At 42.9% G+C, this 20,347-nt stretch overlaps 1 protein-coding gene across 3 annotated transcripts in view; it reads right to left on the bottom strand.

Moving 5' to 3' along the window:
• Positions 1-1,020: 1,020 nt before the first annotated feature.
• LOC106582041 (uncharacterized) overlaps positions 1,021-20,347 on the bottom strand; it is a 29,468-nt gene continuing 10,141 nt past the window's right edge. For all 3 annotated transcript variants that reach the window (XM_014164733.3, XM_045704652.2, XM_045704648.2), the window contains 12 exons: positions 14,489-14,617; positions 14,010-14,129; positions 12,905-13,002; positions 12,615-12,722; positions 12,402-12,530; positions 10,125-10,196; positions 8,939-8,981; positions 7,498-7,594; positions 6,978-7,146; positions 6,045-6,864; positions 5,594-5,820; positions 1,021-5,434 (listed from right to left, as the gene is read on the bottom strand). In XM_014164733.3, coding sequence (XP_014020208.1) covers positions 5,287-5,434; positions 5,594-5,820; positions 6,045-6,864; positions 6,978-7,146; positions 7,498-7,594; positions 8,939-8,981; positions 10,125-10,196; positions 12,402-12,530; positions 12,615-12,722; positions 12,905-13,002; positions 14,010-14,129; positions 14,489-14,617 — 2,160 coding nt within the window. In that variant the 3' untranslated portion in view covers positions 1,021-5,286. The remainder of the gene's footprint in view (positions 5,435-5,593; positions 5,821-6,044; positions 6,865-6,977; positions 7,147-7,497; positions 7,595-8,938; positions 8,982-10,124; positions 10,197-12,401; positions 12,531-12,614; positions 12,723-12,904; positions 13,003-14,009; positions 14,130-14,488; positions 14,618-20,347) is intronic.

The raw sequence follows: 20,347 nt of genomic DNA on the forward strand, positions 1-20,347 counted from the left end.
TAGTTGACCTCTGTGCAGGCTTTTGAAAAAACATACGAACTCACTGATTTGGTGGCATTTAAACTATTGAATTCGGCACAACCTAAAATTGCCACTTTGGAGTCTGGTCTGTATGCCACTGAAGAGATTCTTATGGCTTTCAAATCATCTCGCCTGCAGTCTTCCTCTTCCAATGCGTACCCTGGCAGGGTTGTTCCCCTGAGGGCCTGTTCGATCTGACAAGTCTTAAGCCATTCTTTCATCCACAACGCAGGAGAAAAACACCCTGTTTTGGTTGAAAAAGGGTGTTGAGGCAGCCATTTGTGAAAATCTTTACCGTTGAATCGTCCGGTTGGAAAATGTAACCCATATGTCCGTCACTCATATCCACCACACCATTAAAACAATCAGGGGCCTCACAAAGAATGGCTTCGAGGGTTTTGTCATTGTGTTCATGACATGGACACAATACACTGACAATTGGTCTAGGAGACAGGTTTTATTTATTTAGAGTCTTCTGTGGTTTATCTCTCGAGGTTTCTTGTCGCTCGTAGTGTTCACAGCTCTTTACTTATACTGACCAATACCCTACCCCCCCGGAAATTACTGTTTCATAAACATTACTAAATAGCAGAGACTCACTACTCTACTCTTTAAAATGTTCAAACACATTCCACAGTTCAACAAGGTCACTACACATCAATCATATTGACAGCTTTAATGCAAACACATGCTTTAACATAAACAGATGCACTATCAGGTTACATAAGCACTCACTCGATAAAGTGAGAAGGGATGGACAGGATGTACATATATGGGCATAATCACGTGACACATAAAATAGGTCATCAATCACTTTTTGACCCGTGCCGTCTACTGTATTCTCTCTCTCAGTAGCCCCACAGTTTAAACCTTTTCCTGCAGTGGGCTAAATCAGGGTCACAGTGTTTCTTAGTAGTCTTAAACAAATCTACTTTGAGACAAAAGTATACACCTCACACACATGGTTATGGCTTATAAAAAAGAGAACACCTGTACCTGTACCGTGTCAGAGTTGAAATGTATTTTATTTTATTTATTTATTACACTTTAAATACATCACAGAAGACTGAAAAATAACAAAACCTTTTGACAAGAAACACCGGATTTCCGGCGGGTGTTTGAAATAATGTTTATTAATTATGAAAAATATTACATATAATAACATTCCATCCATAAGTCAACCAAAGTCATTTGACTGCAGGCTACCTGCAAAATAGCTTACAGTTTGTTACATCATTTAGTTCCACTGTGATGGACATTTTATACATGTGCTGTTCTAATAACCAATTTCTGAAGACCTGCCCAGACCAGACCCTTACTGTGAGCTGCCCAGGAGGAGACACATCATTCACAAACAATTGAGGGATGGCAACTGGTAAGTCAATTTAAATACATCAGTATAAAAATAAATGATGAAGAATAAAATCAAGGCTAGTAACACATAAAAAAGGTACCCATAGTCTTATAGAGAAGAGGCTATTTACTAGTCTTATGAGAACTAGGACGAGGGAGTAACGGTGCCATGGAAAGCCCCGCTGACAGCTGACTGTAGGCATTTAGAAGAAATGTCTGTGGTCTGCAGCCACTACAAAATAACACAAGGTATTTTTGAATATGGGGTGTTATTTATATGTATAGCAAGTAGTGGCAAGAGAACCATTGACGATACATATGGTGCATAGCAAGTAACGACAAGAGAATCGTTGAAGATGCACATGGGTAATAGTACTAAGTGAATGTGTATGTGAAAGTTGTGTGATTGTGAGAAATTACGTATTAAACTGAAATGTGGATAATAAGATTGAAATTTGATATCAAGCTGATAGAAATGTGGATAAGAAATGGATTGAAATGATTAGTATTAAGATTGAAATCTGGATAATAAGCTGATTGAAATTTGGACAATAAGAGGATTGAAATTGAGCTATTAAGTATTTAGTGAATGAGAGCTGTCAGGGGACTAGTAAGTGTGAATATGGAGTGAATGTGAGCTGAGTTTGCCAGTTCTGTGTGAGCTGATCTATAACGTTATCTACAGTAGAGGATAACATGTGTCAGAAATCCCTGACGGGGCAGTATTTTCACAGCCGGATGAAAAACGTACCCAATTTAAACAGGTTACTACTCTGGCCCAGAAACTAGAATATACATATTATTAGTAGATTTGGATAGAAAACACTCTGAAGTTTCTAAAACTGTTTGAATGGTGTCTGTGAGTATAACAGAACTCATATGGCAGGCAACAACCTGAGAAAAATCCAAGCAGGAAGTGGAAAGTCTGAGAATTGTAGTTCTTCTTTTGATTCTCTATCGAAACTACAGTGTTTGTGGGGTGACGTTGCACTTCCTAAGGCTTCCATTGGCTGTCAACAGCCTTCAGAAAGTGGTTTGAGCATTCTCCTGTCACTGGGCAGAGTATAGGAGCTCAGTTACTGAGTGGACTGCCTGGCAACAAAGGGATTGGATATGCTCGGTCCCGTGAGCGTGCCGTTCCTTCTTTTTCTTCTTGAATGAATATGCTATTGTCCGGTTGGAATATTATCGCAATTTTACGTTAAAAACACCATAAAGATTGATTTTAAACAGCGTTTGACATGCTTCTAAGTATGGTAATGGAACACTTTGACTTTTAAAATCTGACACAGCGGTTGCATCAAGGAGTAGTCTATCTATAATTCTTTAAATAATTGTTATATATTTTGTCAACATTTATGATGAGTATTTTTGTAAATTGATGTGCACATTCAACGAGGGTTTTTGGTGGGAATACATTTTCTGAACATCACGCGCCAATGTAAAATGTTGTTTTTGGATATAAATATGAACTTTATCGAACAAAACATACATGTATTGTGTAACATAATGTCCTAGGAGTGTCATCTGACGAAGATCGTGAAAGGTTAGTGCTTCATTTAGCTGTGTTTTGGGTTTTATTGACACGTCCTTGCTTGGAAAATGGCTGTGTGATTATTTTTGCCTATGTACTCTCCTAACGTAATCTAATGTTTTGCTTTCGCTGTAAAGCCTTTTTGAAATCGGACAATGTGGTTACATCAAGGAGAAGTGTATGTTTAAAATGGTGTAAAATAGTTGCATGTTTGAGAAAGTTGAATTATGACATTTTGTTGTTTTTGAATTTGCCACCCTGATATTTCACTGGCTGTGTCCTGCAGGACGCTAGCGTCCCACGTAGCCCATAGAAGTTAAGAGACAACATGTCTCAGGGGATGTCTCGATTAGTAACAAGGATAACATCTCTGAGGGTAACATGACTCATTTTGATTATATGACAATAACATGTCTCATCAGTGGAGTTTGATGTACACTACCGGTCAAACGTTTTAGAACACCTAATCGTTCAAGGGTTTTTCTTTATTTGTACTATTTTCTACATTGTAGAATAATAGAAGACATCAAAACTATGAAATAACACATGGAATCATGTAGTAACCAAAAAAGTGTGAAACAAATCAAAATATATTTTATATTTGAGATTCTTCTAATAGCCACCCTTTGCCTTGATGACAGCTTTGCACGCTCTAGGCATTCTCTCAACCAGCTACCAGATTGACCTCGAGTGTCCATATGCAAGAATTTCCACAATACCGCCATGGTCGTGGAACAAAATAAAAGTTTTTAAAAAGTATACAAAACCCCTCTCTGAATGGCACACATACACAATCTATATCTCAATTGTCTCAAGGCCTAAAAATCCTTCTTTAACCTGTCTTCTCCCCTTCATCTACAATAAACGAAGTGGATTTAACAAGTGAAATCAATAAGGGATCATACCTTTCACCTAGATTCGCCTGGACAGTCTATGTAATGGAAAGAGCAGGTGTTCTTGATGTTTTGTATACTCAGTGCATTCGGAAAGTATTCAGACCCATTGACTCTTTCCACATTTTGCTACGTTACAGCCTTATTCTATAAATGATTAAATAGTTCCCCCCCCCCGCATCAATCTACACACAATACCCCATAATGACTAAGCAAAAACAGGTTTTAGAAATGTGTGCAAATTTATATGAAAAAAATAATGAAATTTCATATTTACATAAGTATTCAGGCCCTTTACTCTGTATTTTGTTGACAGCAATTACAGCCTCTCAAGCTCTGTCAGGTTGAATGTGGAGCATTGCTGCACAGCTATTTTCAGGTCTCTCTAGAGATGTTCGATCGTGTTCAAGTCCGGGCTCTGGCTGGGCCACTCAAGGACATTCAGAGACTTGTCCTGAAGCCACTCCTGCGTTGTCTTGGCTTTTTGCCTAGGGTCATTGTCCTGTTGGAAGGTGAACCTTCGCCCCAGTCTGAGATCCTGAGCGCTCTGGAGCAGGTTTTCATCAAGGATCTCTCTGTACTTTGCTCCGCTCATCTTTGCCTCCAAGTCTCCAAGTCTCTGCCACTGAAAAACATCCCCACAACATGTTGCTGCCACCACCATGCATCACCGTAGGGATGGTGCCAGGTTTCCTGCAGACGTGACGTTTGGCATTCAGGCCAAAGAGTTCAATCTTGGTTTCATCAGACCATGGTCAGAGCCCTTTAGGTGCCTTTTGGCAAACTCCAAGTGGGCTGTCATGTGCCTTTTACTTGGGAGTGGCTTCCGTCCAGTCACTCTACCATAAAGGCCTGATTGGTGGTGCTGCAGAGATGGTTGTCCTTCTGGAAGGTTTTCCCATCTCCACAGAGGAACTCTGGAGCTCTGCCAGAGAGACCATCGGGTTCTTGGTCACGTCACTGACCAAGGCCCTTCTCCCCCAATTGCTCAGTTTGAACGGGCAGGCAGCTCTAGGAAAAGTTTTGGTGGTTCCAAACTTCTTCCATTTAAGAATGATAGAGGCCACTGTGTTCTTGGGGACATTCAAAGTAGTGTGCCTTTCCAAATCATGTCCAATTAATTTAAATGGATTCTAATCAAGGATGATCAATCTCAAGGATGATCAACGGAAACACGATGCTCCTGAGCTAAATTTCGAGTCTCATAGCAAAAGGTCTGAATACTTATGTAAATAAGGTATCTGTTTTTTATTTTTAATACATTTGCAAAAATTTCTACAAACCTGTTGTTACTTTGTCATTATGGGGTATTATGTGTTCATTTCCTTTTTTTGTTTGTAAAAAAAATTCCATATAAAACAAGTTTAAAAAGTGTAAAAATGTAAAAGGATAGGCAGGAATTATCTGTGACTATCCGCAGGTTTGCCTCACCTTACAGAGTAAGATGGATGACAACCCCTCCATCCATATCCCGCCCACAGGCCCCTACACAGGCCCCATGGACTCCACGTCAGTAAGAACCTGGTCGAGGATCTCGTCAATGACTGAACAGTCATAGTTTACTTGTTCGAGGTCCAGCGCTGGGACAAACGTGACCAGGAGACGACCAACGCTCCTCCGAAGCTCCCTCAGTCTGAGAGAGAGAAAGAGAGACAGAGAGAAAGAGACAGAAAAACAGATTGTCAACATGTACACTGTCAGAAATGAATACTGAAGGAAACAATCTTATCTTCACGTCTGGGGCGTCTCCGAGGTCGAGCCATTAGCAGCACTAGTGGCATCTCCGTCTCACCTCTCTGCCTGGGCAGCTGATGCCTGAGCTCCCTCGCTCTCCTGTTTCTCTGTCAGCCGTTTCTCTCTCTCCTGTTTCTCTCTCTCCTGTTTCTCTCTCTCCTGTTTCTCTCTCTCCTGTTTCTCTCTCTCCCACTCTTGTTTCTCCCTCCTCAGCTCCACCACGTCCTGCTGCAGCGTCTCACAAAGAGACCAGAGGTTGCCCCTCTCCTCCTCTATAATCTCAACCTGTAAATTGGGGAGCAGGCAGGGTCACAGAGGGGATGGATGACAAAAGATTATGGGAAGAGGAAGAATATATCAGATAGACACCCTGGCAATGTTCTTTCGCATACTGCATTGTCCATTTCCCAAATACTAACTGTACCGACAGCTGCTGGGCAAATCTTACTCATTAAATATCAACAGCATACAAATATATGAGGCTACAAGATGGCCAGCTTGTGACTGACCTTAATCCTCTCCGACTGCTCTCCTTCTTCCCCTCCTTCTCCAGTCTGACAGGCCTGGTGGCAGAACTCTCTCTTCACAGTGGCCTGGGAGAGCTCCTGCATGCTGCCCTCCAGGTTATGGAGCTGGGTGGTCAACTTGTTGACTTGCTCCTTGAACTGGTCCCTCTCGTGGGCTGCAGCCTGCATGAGCTCCAGCAGCTGGTCCTGCTGCTCCTGGGCCTCTGACATGTTACGGAAGTCAATCATAGAATGGTCTGATGGGTCTGGGGCGGATGGACCAGAAGAGGATGGGCCTGGTGTGGATGGGCCAGCAGAGGGTGGGTTTGGTGTGGAAGGGCCTGGTTCGGTTCTGTCCCTCCCTTTATACTCCTTCTCCCTTTTCTCCTTGTGCTCCTCATCTTCGTCCTTCACTTTGCTCCATATCTCTGTCTGGGTGGTGATGCTCACCTGCTCTGAGGAAGGTGGTGGAGGGGAGTATCTGGTCGCCGCAGTTCCCATCTCCACAGAGCTTGTTCCTGTGCAGCTAGTTTTAACGTTGCCAGTGCCAGGTGTCTCCATAGCCCTGCTCTCTGATTTTACCATGGCAAGGTCAAAGGTTGCCTTCTTTTGAATAGGGGTGCTGTTGATCTCCAAGATCATAATGTCATCGTCATCCATGATGTTATCGTCGTCATTGTCAATAGAGATGACGACTGACGTGGATGACATGGTTGTTTCTGCAGTCAGTGATACAGTCTCCATGGGGGTGTTGTTATGGAAACCATTCAACCTGGGTCTTTTTGTCTCACTTTCAGGGGTCATGGCCAGGGTTCTCTTCATTCTGTAGAGAGGGTATAGGGGCTTATCACTTGATGCACTATTGAATGAATAATGATGATTATTGAGAGAGAATTCAAGGGAGGAGAGACACTACCACTCAGACAGTGGGCATACCTTAGATTTGAAGGGGTTGACGCGGCCGTAGAGGTTGAAGGGGCTGAAGGGGTTGACCGGGCCGGAGGGGTTGACCGGGCCGGAGGGGTTGACCGGGCCGGAGGGGTTGACGGGGGCGGAGGGGTTGACGGGGGCGGAGGGGTTGACGGGGGCGGAGGGGTTGACCGGGCTGGAAGGGTTGACAGAGAGCACACGGTAGAGATTAGGGAAATGTTTTTGGAGGAAGGGCTGGTCCTTATGAAGGGCTGGTCCCTACATCTTGGCCATGTTCTGTCATAATCTCCACCCGGCACAGCCAGAAGAGGACTGACCACCCCTCAAAGCCTACACCTGCATTGCTTGCTGTTTGGGGTTTTAGGCTGGGTTTCTGTACAGCCCTTTGAGATATCAGCTGATGTAAGAAGGGCTTTATAAATACATTTGATATGAAGAGAGACGCACATGTATATCAATACCGACATTATTAAAAACATCCCCATCAACATAACACATGCACACACAGCTCGTACAGTAGACTTACATGCTTTGGTGAGGCAAGAGATCCTCTGGTGCTTCAGAGTCTTGTTCTGAGCCAGTGCCTTAATCTGCATCTGCTCTGCCTTCTGCTCATCTTCATCCTGACACACACACACACACACACACACACACACACACACACACACACACACACACACACACACACACACACCGGGGTAGTTTGGGTAGGGTACACAACATATTAGGGAGAACAAAACATTTGTGGGCATAACATAATCATGAACCAGGGTGTGACATACACTACATGACTAAAAGCATGTGGACACCTGCTCGTTGAACATGTCATTCCAAAGTCATGGGCAATAATATGGAGTTGGTCCCCCAAAGGGGGGCTTTGCTGCTTAAACAGTCTCCGCTCTTCTGGGAAGGCTTTCCACTAGATGTTGGAACATTCCTGTTGGGACTTGCTTCCATTCTAGCCACAAGAGCATTAGTGATGTTGGACGATTAGGCCTAGTTCGCAGTCAGCGTTCCAATTTATCCCAAAGGTGTTTGATGGGGTTGCGGTCAGGGCTCTGGACCTCACTTTGTGCACGGGGGTATTGTCATGTTGAAACAGGAAAGGACCTTCCCCAAACTGTTGCCACAAAGTTGGAAGCACAGAATCGACTAGAATGTCATTGTATGCTGTAGCGTTAAGATTTTCCTTCACTAAGGGGCCTAGCCCGAACCATAAAAAACAGCCCCAGACCATTATTCCTGCTCCACCAAATTTTACAGTTGGCACTATGCATTTAGGAAGGTTGCATTCTCCTGGCATCTGCCGAACCCAGATTCGTCCGTCGGACTACCAGATGGTGAAGCGTGTTCGTCACTCCAGAGAACGTATTTCCACTGCTCCAGAGTCCAATGGCGGTGAGCTTTACACCACTCCAGCCGACGCTTGGCATTGTGCATGGTGATCTTAGGCTTGTATGCCGCTGCTCGGCCATGGAAAACCTTTTCATGAAGCTCCCGTAGAACAGTTCTTGTGCTGACGTTGCTTCCAGAGTCAGTTTGGAACTCGGTAGTGAGTGTTGGAACCGAGGACAGACTTCAGCACTCGATGGTCCCGTTCTGTGAGCTTGTGTGGCCTACCACTTCGCTGCTGAGCCATTGTTGCCCCTAGACATTTCCACTTCACAAGAAGAGCAATACAGTTGACCGGGGCAGCTCTAGCAAGGCAGAAATTTGACGAACTTACTTTTTTTGTAAAGGTGGCATCCTATGACAGTGCCACGTTGAAAGTCACAGAGCTCTTCTGTACGAGCCATTCTTCTACCAGTTTTTGTCGATGGAGATTGCATGGCTGTGTGCTCGATTTTATACACCTGTCAACAATGGATGTGGCTGAACTAGCCGAATCCACTAACTTGAAGGGGTTTCCACATACTTTTGCATATGTAGTGTATACACTGATGGACAGACACACACAGACAGCTAACCTGTTGTTGTTTCTTATCCTGCTTCATTTTGATGTTCCTTTCACTGTGAAACAGAACACAGATTGACTGACATATTAAAAAACACTGGCACCATCTAGATTTGATTGAACATGAAAATCAGTAATTGTCACGTCCTGACCAGTAAGGGGTCATTTTGTTATGATAGTTTGGTCAGGGTGTGGCAGGGGGTGTTTGTTTAGTGTTTTTTTTTTTTGGGGGGGGGGGGTTGATCTATGTTATTCTATTTCCAAGTTTTAAATATCTAGTTTCTGTTTCTATGTTGGAATTGTTTGGGGTTGGTCTCTAATTGGAGGCAGCTGAACCTCATGGCCTCTGATTAGAGCCCATATTTATGTAGGGGTTTTCTCATTGTGTTTTCTGGGTGGTTTATTTCTGTTTAGGATTCTTACCTGACAGAACTGTTTAGCTGTTGCACTTTGGGTTTTGATTCAGTGTTTATTTCAATAAATTTCATGATGAGCACTAACCATGCTGCGCCTTGGTCTACTCCCTACAACGGCCGTTACAGTAATTGCATTCATCTCACCTGCTGACATCCTATACATTCTATAGAATAGCCTATATACAATGTTAATGCCTTGCCTACTGTGCTGCTAAATGAAGACAAAATCTCACTTGCATATGAATCTGTCAAGTCAACAGTTTTCTTTGGGTTTTACACTTTTCTAGTCTGAACACCAGCTCATTCGTCCTTATAAATACGCAAATGCAATCTGACATCTGACTGCAAGCATGCAGTTGACTATGCCAGCTAGCTATTTTGCGTTTGGTAGTAAGCTGGTTATTTGTCTAACATGTTACACAAAAAATGTTTTACCTGCGTCGAGTAAAACGTAAACGGCCCAGCTTCTACCAAATGCAAGTATTGTGGTGGGAAAACTCTCAGCATCATGAAAACTCAAGCAACTTGTGCCGCGAGCCAGCATGGTAAACATGGCACGATTATTTTGCCTCCATCAATAAATCATACAAAGCACTTTATTGTCAATCTTAACACATTTTGTGCAAGGCCTAACATTGTTTTTTCACTCCATGCATAGACAAAATAACGATGCATGTTTCAGCCTCAAGGTTCATTATCTGCAAATAGCCTACAGGTTCAGTTATGCATTACAAATATATTTAGATGCAGCATCATTGATACAGTATATGGTTGGGTTCTCACTGTTGCTTGTGGGTTTTCTGGTATGAAGGTTGGTCATCGGAATCTTCAGGCTCTTCGTCTACCGTGCAGCTCCTGGAATAGGGGATACGGAATGCCTATATACTGTAGTGGCAACGTCAACACACACAAATGCATGCACACCGGTTGGCAAGTAGGCATGCACAGACAATTTACACTGAGTATACAAAGAATTAAGAACACTCTTTCCTTGACAGACTGACCAGGTGAAAGCTATGACCCCTTACTGTTGTTACCTGCTAAATCCACTTCATCAGTGTAGATGAAGGAGAGAAGACAGGTTAAAGAAGGATTTTTAAGCCAAGAGACATGGATTGTGTGTGTGCCATTCAGCGGGTGAATGGTCAAGACATAAGATTTAGGTGCCTTTGAACAGGGTTGCCAGGTAGTAGTTGCCAGGCTCGCCGGTTTGTGTCAAGAACTGTAACGCTGCTGGGTTTTTTACGCTCAACTGTTTTGTTATGACTGTCCTGTGAGGATCCAAATAGATCAGATAAGCTTTGCAATAAATAACTTAAACCAAAATACCTCTCACCCGCAGAGGGGGGGGAAGATTGGTGGGGGTTAACACCTCACACCCTGTTGTAAATCAAGGACAGAACACTCAGACCTTCCCTATCCAAATTCACCCAAGGAATGTGCTTTGTTTTAAGACTTTTCCCACCGAAACTCTAACTCGTTCAAAAGTAACTACTGGAACAATATTTCTAACATAGAACGTTGGGAATGGTCTGAGGCAACCTAACACTAATGTCATTTTGGGTAGTACTTTTTGTGATGTCATTAAATATGTTATAAAATAAATACTGTAACTTAAAGTATACACACTACATGTACGAAGTTTCCATCCTCTGCGTTGTGCATGCTATATGAAAAATGATGAAAGTGTTTTTGTTAAGAAAGGGATGCGATTTGAGAAACTATAGGAGGAAATTGTTTCTATAACTGTCCACGGTAAGTAGTCACCGCCCCCTTGAGTGAAGTCAAAGAGCGTGTCAAGCTGATGGAACCGCCCATTTTGAACAAACTGTATAAAATGATGGGTTAAGAATGAACATACCAGACCAGAGAGCCGCAGAGCTGCAGCTTTACGTTTAAAGTGGTTTGATCTCTGAATCTCAACACGAGGTAGAGACAATAAAGTCACCTCCCGGACAATCACGGGTACGGCTGAATAGCTGTCCTAAGTAAAGTATCTAGAAACGCGAATTGAAGTGGAACCATTCTACTACTCTGCTCAAACCACTGTAGTACACTACTCTCATCACCCCACTGGGAACCATCGAACACAGCTGACTAGCCTATCTTCAAAGAAGCATCTTCCAGAGCGAATGGAAGGAGAATAAACTTGTAGTTCTGTTCAGGACTACACGACAAGTCACCGGATACCGGACGACTGCAGAGGAGAACAACAGAGAAACCCCTTTTGGACAATCAGAGACTTACAAATGTGCCGCGAAAAGGCCCTGTCCACTGAGAGAAACCAAGGATTTTCACGTAAAAAAAGATCTCTCTCTCTCTCTCTCAGCAGCCATATTGTTGTCAGTCCACTAGGGACCTGTTTTTAATTTATTAAGTGTGTATGTTTATCCTGTTACCATTTAGTTTGCTAGTAAATATTTAAACCAATTTGTGCGGTACTGAATCATAAGTAAGGCTCGTGTTTTTGCAGAAGCAAGGAGGTTACGACTGTTCAGAATGATGATATGAGGTTATGATTAATAAGTTGACTGTTTATGGATGTGATAGACAATTCGGGAGATGGTAACTCTTTAAAGAACCGCTCTCGTGGTGCCTCAGATCCTAATGAGTTAATTGTTACATGATTAATAAAAAAATAAATCGGGTAACAATTAAACATAGTTGCTTGATTAGATAAATAACAGTCTTCAGATTAATGAAAGTAAAGTCATAACCGTTTCCCGTGTGTATCAAGAATGGTCCACCACCCAAAGAACACCCAGCCAACTTGACACAAATGTGGGAAGCATTGGAGTCAACATGGGTCAGCATCCCAGTGGAATGCTTTCGACACATAGTCCATACCATGACGAATTGAGGATGTTGAAGGCAAAATGGGCGGGTGCAACTCTTCAATCAAATCAAATTGGATTTGTCACGTGCCGAATACAAAAGGTGTAGTAGACCTTACCGTGAAATGGTAACTTACAAGCCTGTGGTGTTCCTAATGTTTGGCATACTCAGTGTATTTTATAACACCTGTTAAAAGTATTATTATTTGATCTAGGTGGGACTCACCTGAACTGGGGGTCAGGGTTCATGTGGCAGAACCACTCCTTTGGGAGCCGTTTGCAATCAATTCCATCTGGCAGCTTCCTCCAGCGCAGGCAGGTGTCACACTGCACCCAGTTCTGGTCTGGACGTTTCCTATGGATGTAGAAATACACAGAAGAACCAGTTAGAGGAGGGATGGAGAGAGGAGAAAGGAAAACAGAGGAGTGTTTTACTTACATGGTGTCTTCCACTGGTGTGGTGCTGCTAGGATCTTCTTTGTTTCTCTTAAAGCGTATCTCTTTCCAGTAGTCCTCCAGCTTTACCCCCAAGTTGTTGATGGTTTTCCTGCACATAGAAAATAAGAAATAAACAGACAGTTCACCTAGTGCTGATTTATTCAACTAGATTATTGAAAGTACACCATCTTTAAAGTGAGTGTAGGCAGATTGACGATAAATTGTTTTGTTTTATTGAGTGGAAAACAGTTCCTCAGGACATGTTCTTGAATGGAGCACTCTCCTCATTACCTGTATTTGTCAGTATTGTCAAAATCCTGCTTGTTGTGGGTGGGCTCCAGAAAGTTACACTCGATGACCCCAATGACCCCGAGACCTTGGATGTTGGCCTGAGGGGCGGGGGTAGAGGTGGTTATGGGGTCAGTGACAGGATTCGGGAAAATATTCAGACCGCTTCCCTTTTTCCACATTTTGTTACGTTACAGCCTTATTCTAAAATGGATTAAATTGTTTCCCCTAACAATCTACACACAATACCCCCTAATGACACAGCAAAAACAGGTTTGTAGAATTTTTGCACATTTATTAAAAATAAAATATACCTTATTTACATAAGTATTCAGACCCTTCGCTATGAGACTTAAAATTGAGCTCAGGTGCATCCTGTTTCCATTGATCATCCTTGAGATGTTTCTACAACTTGATTGGAGTCCACCTGTGGTAAATTCAATTGATCCGACATGATTTGGTAAGGCACAAAACCAAGCCACGAGGCGGAAGGAATTGTCCGTTGAGGATCGAGGGAAAGATGAACGGAGGAAAGTACAGAGATCCTTGATGAAAACTTGCTGCGGAGAGCTCAGGACGTCAGACTGGGGCACCTTCCAATAGGACAACGACTCTAAGCACAAAGCCAAGACAATGCAGGAGTGGCTTCGGGACAAGTCTCTAAATGTCCTTGAGTGGCCCAGCCAGAGCCCGGACTTGAACCCGATCGAACACCAACCTGACAGAGCTTGAGAGAATCTGCAGAGAAGAATGGGAGAAACTCCCCAAATACAGGTGTGCCAAGCTTGTAGCGTCATACTCAAGAAGACTCAAGAATGTAATCGCTGCCAAAGGTGCTTCAACAAAGTACTAAGTAAAGAGTCTTATGTAAATGTGATATTTCAGTGTTTCTTTGGAAAAAATAAAATCCTGTGTTTACTTTGTCATTATGGGATATTGTGTGTAGAAAAAAACAATTTAATCAATTTTAGAACAAGGCTGTAACATATTTTTAGGGGAAAAAGTCAAGGGGATCTGAATACAAGTCCCACAATAGAAGCATCCGAGTACCACAATGGATGGCAGTCATTTTTTTTATGCACATGCACAAGCACATAAACTATTATACCTTGAGTTGAACGCCCACTCGCTCATAGGCTTTGATAAGGCGGTTTTTGTGGTACATCATGATGCCGTATTGTTCCTTGCTCTTGGTGTTGTACCCAAAGGTCACGGGGATGCGTCTGTTCTGGTAGAGGACTTAAGGACAACTCAAACAGAAAGGAGAGCAGTGGCACATATATATCCTTTTCCCCTTTATGAAAAATACCATATTGTATCACTGTGTTGAACATGAACATCCAACTATGGAATGCATTGAACTTATAATTAGCTAAAGATAGGTAACTGATTATTGCAAGCTTATAAAGTATTGTGTCTATAGCAGTGACTGATGGTATGTCTTGTATATAGAGCATACTACCCACATTTGCCTGTTTCTAATTTCCCTCCAAATGCAAACAAAAAGTAGTGTCTCGAGGATATGACAACATGCGCACGCACACAGACTAAAGCCATCCAGAGAGGCTCCGGGGTGAGGAAGGATACCACAAAGTTAGGCTTGTAATGGTCCTTAGCAATGTAAGCCAGGCTCTTGGAGATGAGTTCAGTCTTCACTTTCTGACCTCGAATTATGATCTGCATCCGGGGCTTCAGGTACAGAATACTGCAGTATGCCTGAGCACACAACAACACTTTGATAAACAATCAACATATGAAATATTTCACACATACAAAATGATAAAACTAGTCAAAGGACGAGGTTCACACATCTTGCATAGTCTTCACATTTTGCTGCCTTAGAATTAAATAAAAAGGGATTAAATTAGATATTTTTTGCTACCGATCTACACAACCTATACTACATTTTCAAAGTGAAAGAAAAATGATAGAACATTTTCCAAATTAATAATTGATCGCGTATGTCTTCACACCCCAGAGTTAATACACTGCTCAAAAAAATAAAGGGAACACTAAAATAACACATCCTAGATCTGAATGAATGAAATAATCTTATTAAATACTTATTTCTTTACATAGTTGAATGTGCTGACAACAAAATCACAAAAAAATAATTCAGTGGAAATCCAATTTATCAACCCATGGAGGTCTGGATTTGGAGTCGCACTCAAAATTAAAGTGGAAAACCACACTACAGGCTGATCCAACTTTGATGTAATGTCCTTAAAACAAGTCAAAATGAGGCTCAGTAGTGTGTGTGGCCTCCACGTGCCTGTATGACGTCCCTACAACGCCCGGGCATGCTCCTGATGAGGTGGCGGATGGTCTCCTGAGGGATCTCCTCCCAGACCTGGACTAAAGCATCCGCCAACTCCTGGACAGTCTGTGGTGCAACGTGGTGTTGGTGGATGGAGCAAGACATGATGTCCCAGATGTGCTCAATTGGATTCAGGTCTGGGGAACGGGCGGGCCAGTCCATAGCATCAATGCCTTCCTCTTGCAGGAACTGCTGACACTCTCCAGCCACATGAGGTCTAGCATTGTCTTGCATTAGGAGAAACCCAGGGCCAACCGCACCAACATACGGTCTCACAAGGGGTCTGAGGATCTCATCTCGGTACCTAATGGCAGTCAGGCTACCTCTGGCAAGCTGTGCGGCCCCCCAAAGAAATGCCACCCCACACCATGACTGACCCACCGCCAAACCGGTCATGCTGGAGGATGTTGCAGGCAGAAGAATGTTCTCCACGGCATCTCCAGACTCTGTCACGTCTGTCACATGTGCTCAGTGTGAACCTGCTTTCATCTGTGAAGAGCACAGGGCGCCAGTGGCGAATTTGCCAATCTTGGTGTTCTCTGGCAAATGCCAAACGTCCTGCACAGTGTTGGGCTGTAAGCACAACCCCCACCTGTGGACGTCGGGCCCTCATACCACCCTCATGGAGTCTGTTTCTGACTGTTTGAGCAGACACATGCACATTTGTGGCCTGCTGGAGGTCATTCTGCAGGGCTCTGGCAGTGCTCCTCCTTGCACAAAGGCGGAGGTAGCGGTCCTGCTGCTGGGTTGTTGCCCTCCTACGGCCTCCTCCACGTCTCTTGATGTACTGGCCTGTCTCCTGGTAGCGCCTCCATGCTCTGGACACTACGCTGACAGACACAGCAAACCTTCTTGCCACAGCTCGCATTGATGTGCCATCCTGGATGAGCTGCACTACCTGAGCCACTTGTGTGGGTTGTAGACTCCGTCTCATGCTACCACTAGAGTGAAAGCACCGCCAGCATTCAAAAGTGACCAAAACATCAGCCAGGAAGCATAGGAACTGAGAAGTGGTCTGTGGTCACCACCTGCAGAACCACTCCTTTATTGGGGGTGTCTTGCTAATTGCCTATAATTTCCACCTGTTGTCTATTCCATTTGCACAACAGCATGTGAAATTTATTGTCAATCAGTATTGCTTCCTAAGTGGACAGTTTGATTTCACACAAGTGTGATTGACTTGGAGTTACATTGTGTTGTTTAAGTGTTCCTTTTATTTTTTGGAGCAGTGTACTTGGTGGAAGCACCTTTAGCAGCCATTACAAGCTGTGAACAATTTTAGATAAGATTCTACCAATCTTGCACAACTCTTTTGGCAACATATACAGCGCATTCGAAAGTAATTAGATCCCTTGACTTTTTCCACATTTTGTTACGTTACAGCCTTATTTTAAACTTATTTTTAAATGATTAAATATATTTTTCCCTCATCAATCTACACACAATACACCATAATGACAAAGCAAAAACAGGTTGACATTTTAGCAAATTTATAAAAAATAAAAAGCTGAAATATCACATTTACATAGGTATTCAGACCCTTTACTAAGTACTTTGTTAAATCACCTTTGGCCACGATTACAGCCTTGAGTATTCTTGTGAATGACGCCACAAGCTTGGCACACCTGTATTTGGGGAGTTTCTCCCATTCTTCTCTGCAGACCCTCTCAAGCTCTGTCAGGTTGGATGGGGAGCGTCGCTGCACAGCTATTTTCAGGTCTCTCCAGAGATGTTTGATCGGGTTCCAGTCCGGGCTCTGGCTGGGCCACTCAAGGACATTTAGAGACTTGTCTTGAAGCCACTCCTGCGTTGTTTTGGCTTTGTGCTTAGGGTTGTTGTCCTGTTGGAAGGAGAACCTTTGCCCCAGTCTAAGGTCCCGAGGGCTCTGGAGCAGGTTTTCATCAAGGATCTGTCTGTACTTTGCTCTGTTCATCTTTCATTCGATCCTGATTAGTCTCCAAGTCCCTGCCACTGAAAAACATCCCCTCAGCATGATGCTGCCACCACAATGCTTCCAACGTAGGGATGGTGCCAGGTTTCCTCCAGACGTCATGCTTGGCATTCAGGCCAAATAATTCAATCTAGGTTTCATCAGACCCGAGAATCTTGTATCTCATGGTCTGAGAGTCCTTTGGGTGGCTTTTGGCAAAGTCCAAGCAGGCTGTCATGTGCATTTTACTGAGGAGTGGCTTCCGTCTGGCCACTCTACCATAAAGGCCTGATTGATGGAGTGCTGCAGAGATGGTTGTCCTTCTGGAAGGTTCTACCATCTCCACAGAGCAACTCTGGAGGTCTGTCAGAGTGACCATTGGGTTCTTGGTCACCTCCCTGACCAAGGCCCCTCTTCCCCGATTGCTCAGTTTGGTCCGGCGGCCAGCTCTTTGAAGAGTCTTTGTGGGTCTAAACTTCTTCCATTTAAGAATGATGGAGGCCACTGTGTTCTTGGGGACCTTCAGTCCTGCATAATTGTTTTGTTACCCTTCCCCAGATCTGTGCCTCGACACAATCCTGTCTCGGAGCTCTACGGACAATTCCTTTACCTCCCAGGCTTGGTTTTTGCTCTGACATGCACTGTCAATTGTGGGACCATATATAAACAGGAGTGTCCCTTTCCAAATCATGTCCAATCAATTTAATTACCACAGGTGGACTCCAATCAAGTTGTACAAACATCTCAAGGATGATCAATGGAAACAGGATGCACCTGAGCTCAATTTCAAGTCTCATAGCAAAGGGTCTGAATACTTATGTAAATAAGGTATTTCTGTTTTTGACTTGTAATATATTTGCAAAAAAAATCAAAACTTGTTTTCGCTTTGTAATTATGGGATATTGTTTGTAGATTGATAAGGGAAAACATTTATTTAATCCATTTTAGAATAAGGCTGTAACGTAACAAAATGTGGAAAAAGTCAAGGTCTGAATACTTTCCGAATGCATTGTATAAGTACATACAGTTGAAGTCGGAAGTTTACATAGACTTAGGTTGGAGTCATTAAAACTCGTTTTTCAACCACTCCACACATTTCTTGTTAACAAACTATAGTTTTGGCAAGTCCGTTAGGACATCTACTTTGTGCATGACACAATCCATTTTTCCAACAATTGTTTACAGACAGATTATTTCACTTATAATTCACTGTATCACAATTCCAGTGGGTCAGACGTTTACATACACTAAGTTGACTGTGCCTTTAAACAGCTTGGAAAATTCCAGAAAATGATGCCATGGCTTTAGAAGCTTCTGATAGGCTAATTGACATCATTTGAGTCAATTGGAGGTGTACCTGTGGATGTATTTCAAGGCCTACCTTCAAACGCAGTGCCTCTTTGCTTGACATCATGGGAAAATCAAAAGAAATCAGCCAAGACCTCAGAAAAACAATTGTAGACCTCCACAAGTCTGGTTCATCCTTGGGAGCAATTTCCAAAACACCTGAAGGTACCACGTTCATCTGTACAAACAATAGTACGCAAGTATAAACACCATGGGACCACGCAGCCGTCATACCACTCAGAAGGAGACACGTTCTGTCTTCTAGAGATGAACGTACTTTGGTGCGACAAGTGCAAATCAATCCCAGAACAACAGCAAAGGACCTTGTGAATATGCTGGAGGAAACAAGTACAAAAGTATCTATATCCACAGTAAAACGAGTCCTATATCGACATAACCTGAAAGGCCGCTCAGCAATGAAGAAGCCACCGCTCCAAAACCGCCATAAAAAAGCCAGACTATGGTTTGCAACTACACATGGGGACAAAGATCGTACTTTTTTTCATGTTGTGGGGGTGATTTGCTGCAGGAGGGACTGATGCACTTCACAAAATACATCATGAGGAAGGAAAATTATGTGGATATATTGAAGCAACATCTCAAGACATCAGTCAGGAAGTTAAAGCTTGGTCGCAAATGAGTCTTCCAAATGGACAATGACCCCAAGCATACTTCCAAGTTGTGGCAAAAATGGCTTAAGGACAACAAAGTCAAGGTATTGGAGTGGCCATCACAAAGCCCTGACCTAAATCCCATAGAAAATTTGTGGGCAGAACTGAAAAAGTGTGTGCGAGCAAGGAGGCCTACAAACCTGACTCAGTTACACCAGCTCTGTCAGGAGGAATGGGCCAAAATTCACCCAACTTATTGTGGGAAGCTTGTGGAAGACTACCCAAAACATTTGACCCAAGTTAAACAATTTACAGGCAATGTTACCAAATACTTACTGAGTGTATGTAAACTTCTGATCCACTGGGAATGTGATGAAATAAATAAAAGCTGAAATAAATCATTCTCTCTACTATTATTCTGACATTTCACATTCTTAAAATAAAGTGGTGATCCTAACTGACCTAAGACGGGATTTTTACTAGGATTAAATGTCAGGAATTGTGAAAAACTGAGTTTAAATGTATTTGGCTAAGATGTATGTAAACTTCCAACTTCAACTGTATATATATATAATATAAGTTTATCCATTGTTTTTGTCCTCTCACTCAAACCCTCATCCTTTTTTTTTTCTTCTTTTGCACCTACCCCACATTTTCCAGGAATATTCTTATCATGTTACCAAACGTATCAAGAGTATTTTCTGATTTCATTTTCAACAAATGCAGCGAAAAGTACAGTAAATGTTAACAGTGTATTGATATGATATTTAAGTGTCATACACCTACCCGTGCCCAGCCCAAATGGGCTTCCAAGACACTACAGAACAAAATAACATTTTACAAATGATATGCATACAATGAACATGGCAAGTACAGCTACCATCTAGCCACACTACACAAACAGTACATTTCTCATTCTCCTCCAGGCATTGTTAACAAACTGAGCAATCTCAAGCACGCCCTATCTGAAACAAAATTCAAGCCTCTGCTCGTCCCGTAACCAGAATCCTTCAGGGTTATCAACAAAAAAAATACATGTCTCAGATCGTTATACAGAGGGCAATAAAACACTAAATGGACTTTGTTTTCGATTTTCCCAAGATCACACAGCAGGCAAAGTCTTTCCTCTTCAGGCACTCTGTTAAACCTACCCATCTCTATAGCCAGAGGGAGGGTGAGGGATCGGCACAAACTGACCTTTAGATTTTTGTTAGGTTCAGGCAAACATATGGTTCAGGGGT

The sequence above is a fragment of the Salmo salar genome, chromosome 21, assembly GCF_965601325.2.
Source record: "Salmo salar chromosome 21, fSalSal1, whole genome shotgun sequence".
NCBI lineage: Eukaryota > Metazoa > Chordata > Actinopteri > Salmoniformes > Salmonidae > Salmo > Salmo salar.